Raw genomic sequence first — 5,283 nt, 5'->3', positions numbered from 1 at the left:
TGCAGTGGATACCAGGCCATGTTGGCATAGATGGTAATGAGCAAGCTGACAAGTTGGCTAAACTTGGTTGTGCAGAGAACCAGCCTGTTCTACCACTTTCCTACAGAACAGTGAAATCACTTATAAGCTCTTATTATAAGAACAGAACAAGTGCTAGACACAAAGTTCAAGCGGAAGGAAAGAAGTGGGAGAGCCTACGGAAAAAGAAAAAAAGAGTCCCCGGCAATTTTAGCAGAGCTGAGAGAGTGGCCTGTTTTCGGCTAGTAACAGGACATGATCAGCTCCAAAAACACCTCCATCGAATTGGCATCGTAGATTCCCCGAAATGTCCTCTATGCAAGATGGGGGACATGGATGGGGACCATCTTTTGGCATGTGTTGGTCTGGAGAATGTTGAGCGAGATGCGGACCAACTAAGAGGACAAATAAAATTGTATTGGGCTGCGAGAGGGAAAATGGCGTAATAGCCCACTTCCTGTGGCATAGGAAAAAAAAAAAAAAAAAAAAAAAAAACTTAATCATGTCCTCCAAGTATTTTTCATTTTGAGTATTCATATGATAATGTAGAAATGTTGATTCAAAACTAAAATATAAACATTTTAAGTGAAACATTTAGTTTGTTAATGATCCATTTGGTCTAAGCACAAATTTTATTATTAATCTTAACTCTAATTAATCTTTTAATTCTCTAATATTATTTTCTATACTAGTAATCTTCTAATGCCCAAACGAGGATTAAATTTATTTAAAATATTTGCAAGTGATTGATTCCAAAATAAACACTATTGACCTATCAAATCAATAGAACTCGGAATCAAATAATACATTCATATACACAAAATAGACATTAATATTAAAATAAATAAATATACACAAAAAATGACCAATTTAAAGATAGAAATTATTTAACTCTTTCAGCTAAAATATTAAATCATTCTTATACTTCATAGATTTGTAGAATCTGCTGCGGTACAGACCCGAAAAGATCCTCTTCAGTCTGTCATATAAGTTTTACCCTGTCTAGTTCACCAGGTACTTTATGTAAAGCATGGTACAGTCAATTATCGACTTACAACAATGAGCACCTATGAACAAAAGAAAATAACTAAATTTTTGTTTTCATCAGTTACTCTTATAAGGTATTTTTGTACCATTATATTTAATTATGCATATTTTAAGTATTTTGATACCCACAAATTTATATATAGAACCCCTTAATAACTCAAAAAGTGACTTAAGAAACTTTAGAAGGTAGTTACAATGAATGATTTTTTTGTGTTTTTTTCTAAACATGTATCTGTTATAGGAAAAAATATGGCCGCGATGGAATCATTGGTATCAGGTTTTGTTTGCGGCGTCGGTTATGGCCTCTTCTCTGGTCAACCATTGACAATTCTTGGATCTACTGGACCAGTGCTTGTTTTTGAAACTATAGTTTATGAATTCTGCCAGTAAGAATGTTAAAATGTTTCTTTTTAATGAATGTAAATAAGTATATTTAATCATGTATAGCCTATATAATAATTTATACAAATGAATGGTTAAGTTGAATTACAGCCTATGTTATTTTTTTTTCGAATTTGGGTTCTTGATCGAGTGACATTCTGAGTAATTTCCATTACATACTCATGTGAATATCAATCAAATTACATTGTAATATACAAAGAATTAGTGAAAAACATCCATGATGTTTGGAGTATGTTGTTTACCAATTTCTACCACAAACCATTTTATAACAAAGAAAATTTTAAAAATTGAAATTTTTTTAACGAAGCTGTTTAAAATCAATTTAAATGAAAAATAAAGCTTTTTGAAATACTAAAAAAAAAAACACCAATTGAATTTGTTTCTGTTTCTGACATTAACACAATCTGTGTTATAGTTTTCACACATTCTGTGTGACAGTTGATATGAGAGCACATTCTACGTCTTAACTACAAAAATATTTTTAAAAATTACCTTCTTTTCTTATTTTTTAATGGTACTTCTTCAGTTGCTTTCAGCCCTTGTAAAGTTTGACATCGGCTAGACATTTCAAACAGAAAAAAAGAGTGATAAAAGTGTTCCATATGGTAGTTTTTCTTGCAAACAGCATGTGATTATTCTTGAAATGAGAAACAAATTCATAAAATTAAGTGACAGAGGTTTATCAAAAATTGTGTTTCTAACAATTTTCTGAAAAAATAAAACTTTTATACAAATACTTTGACGTACCTATTGTAATAATCATAAATCATTAAAGTAAATAAAAATGAAAATTGATAGTTTTAACTTAATTTTAATATCTAAAATATAGTTTTGAAGATGACAAGGTTAAATAAAAAGATTAAAATATTAAATAGATATGAGAATTTTTTTTTATTATATGTAATATTATAGATTCTTAATCTCAGGGTGGGTTTCTAGGCAATCAGAACAGTCAACTGGTTTATTAACTACCTTTACAAATATACTTAAATTCTATTTTATCTAATACTAACTGATTTATGCTCTTCTATGATGACTGGTGGTTTTTGATGACTTCTATTTCACAAACTAACACTGTCTTTAAACAAGACCTTTGTCCTCTAAAAGTTTTCAACTCACTACACATCCACCAAAGTGTGTTGTTTAGCGATCTAAACAAGAGTCCCTTATTTTTCTCGGGATGACTCTTTGATTTCTTCTTTTTCAAGATGTCCCTTGAGCTAGACAAAAGACAAAAGATGATGAGGACCTCCTGCATCCAGGAAACATCATTCCCCGCCCGCACCTAAGTAACGAATGATCACGAAACCAAACGTCCTGTCTCTAGAGGTTCCATGTAAACATTAATTGTAGCACAACAGTTTTTGCATATGATTTTCTTTATGAATATTTTTCTTTAATACTTATTCTTGACTTCTATTTTTTCTTAAATGTATTGTAATTTCAATCATGATGGGAAGTTAAAATAAAGTTTTTAAAATATTTGAATCTGCTCAACATGGCCACGATTCAACGAACTTTTGGCAGGACACCTGCTGCCATCTTCTTTGTTTTGAATAATGATCTTTTCCACTCCATATTGAACTGAACAAAATTGGTTAGCTTTCTTTTTGGTTTAACAAAGCAAATGAACAATATTGAAACGATACATAAAATAAAAACATATTAAAACCCTTTATACATAAAAATATACTATTTACTCAAAAAGAGAATATTACACTATATATGAAATATAGAGCAAGGGAGAAGTATTGTTATCTTGGAAAATTTTGAATCCTAGTTTTCGATGGAAATACACATTTTAAGTTTTCCTGGTTCTAAATAACTAAGTCTCACAAAATGGTATGTGTGTATGTGGTCAGTCTTGTTGAAAAATGAAAAGTTGTATGAAACTATTGCTGAAAAAAAATGAAATTGATGTATTCAAAGCAGTTAGGTTTCGGTATAATGATTTCAGAATATTTTATATTTTCCTCTATCTTCACATAAGTAAATAAAGGACAATAACCTTTCCTAGACTTAAAGAAGATCCCTAACTCAGTTCCTCTCCGCCTACATACTAAGAATACCTCCTCCAAGTCTGGTATCCCTCCCTGTACTGATGTTAAAATAAGAAATCATTCTGTATGTATATATGAAATTATGAACTCTCTATTGGTAAGGCCAAATTCCAAGTATCATCCTGGGATGAACTGTGACCTTAAAAAAGATGTTGGTCCAGTAGTCTTGAAGAAAAATCGTGAACAGTTATAGCTTTTTTTTTATTTTACATATCTTAAAACATAGAATTTTGATAGGACTTAAATTTTTATTTTGGTCAATCACAAAGTTTCATTCTTGAAAATAATGAAACAAAATTAAATTATTCAAATGTTATTATTATTTTCTTAGAATTGAAAATAATAATTTGTATTAATCATTTTTTTTTTTTTTTAGGGAAAGAGGCTGGGACTATATGTGTTTCCGACTATGGATAGGTATTTGGATAGCTATTATTCTCTTTATCCTTGTGGCTATTGATGCTAGTGCGCTTGTCTGCTATATAACGAGATTTACTGAAGAAAATTTTGCGACACTTATTGCTTTTATTTTCATTATTAAAGTGAGTTTGTATTATTATTTTTTTTTAATTTGTATTACTTCTTGATAGTTTTATGTTAAAGAAAGTGAAGTCAAAATGGGCCACCAAAACCGATGTTACTTTAAATCAAAATGAGGAATCTTCAGCAAAATAAAGTTCAGAAGTTCTTCTCATAATAAAAGAATAAAATAATCCTTCTAAAGTATGTGTGCACCTGTTTGTTTTATTAATGGTGTCATACAAAATCACAGTGTATAGAATCATCTCCTAACCAGTTATTTTATATTTTTGCAATATCAAAAGACCTACCTGATTATAAATTTTGTATAAAGTTATGCTTGCATATGTGTCTCCAAAATTTTAGTTCAATCTCTTGTACTAAATATACTACCAATTGAAGAGAAATTTTCTCAAATTGCAGCAAAACCAACGCTACCTTAGTATGTTCCGATTTACAGTTTTCTTGCCATGTATCTTCCACTCCACATGATTCGAAAAGGATCTTCATTCATGAAGAGTATTTTCTTTTTTTTTAATTTCCATTCTCCTGATTTGAATTTTTCTGATTATTACAAGTTATTACATTTTTAAATTTCTGCCTTTGACTAATTACCTATAAAGTGATTATGTAGCATTTAAAATTCTAAATTTTTATTTGTTATTTTATCATTTTAGAACTAATATTCTGTAAAAAGTTCTCTGTAAATGTTGGTTTTAAAAATACCTGAGGAAGCTAATTTTAATCCAATATTAGATAATAATGATCTGCTTATTGCCACCAAAATTATCAACGATTTACTATAGTCCCTTTTCAACAAAATCAGATCTTTTGAAAAATATTATAAAATCAGATATTTATTTGTACATGAGTCCACTTAGTAAAAAGATGGGATTAAAATTTAGGTAAAAATCTCCAATTTTTTTCATTTTGTGAGAATAACATCAAACATAAACATTAATAAATAATAACAATATTTGTCATGGGTGTTGAAGATGAGACCTCAATTCGTGCTGTAGATATCCTCTTGATCAATTAATGCTTAAGGCTAAATGTACCGATTTTTAGTAAGATTTTTTTTCAAGAGATGGCAGCACTTTCGGGGCAAATTTACTTTTCTTCTCATTTGAATACAGAATAATAAATTTCCCATCTGTAAACGGATTTACCATCTAGAACCCCATAGAAGTTACGGAAATTGGTTCATTAATTTTTGTTGTAATTATTTTAGGATTTA

At 29.5% G+C, this 5,283-nt stretch overlaps 1 protein-coding gene across 11 annotated transcripts in view; it reads left to right on the top strand.

Moving 5' to 3' along the window:
- Ndae1 (Na[+]-driven anion exchanger 1) overlaps window positions 1–5,283 on the top strand; it is a 178,264-nt gene that overhangs the window by 144,928 nt on the left and 28,053 nt on the right. For all 11 annotated transcript variants that reach the window (XM_067050711.1, XM_067050709.1, XM_067050710.1 and 8 more), the window contains 2 exons: window positions 1,307–1,451; window positions 3,904–4,069. In XM_067050711.1, coding sequence (XP_066906812.1) covers window positions 1,307–1,451; window positions 3,904–4,069 — 311 coding nt within the window. The remainder of the gene's footprint in view (window positions 1–1,306; window positions 1,452–3,903; window positions 4,070–5,283) is intronic.

Source organism: Halyomorpha halys, unplaced genomic scaffold, assembly GCF_000696795.3.
Source record: "Halyomorpha halys isolate HHAL.00 unplaced genomic scaffold, Hhal_1.1 Scaffold473.1, whole genome shotgun sequence".
In the NCBI taxonomy this organism is placed as follows: domain Eukaryota; kingdom Metazoa; phylum Arthropoda; class Insecta; order Hemiptera; family Pentatomidae; genus Halyomorpha; species Halyomorpha halys.
Note: the sequence above shows the minus strand (reverse complement) of the source record. Positions and strands in the feature narration are given on the sequence as shown.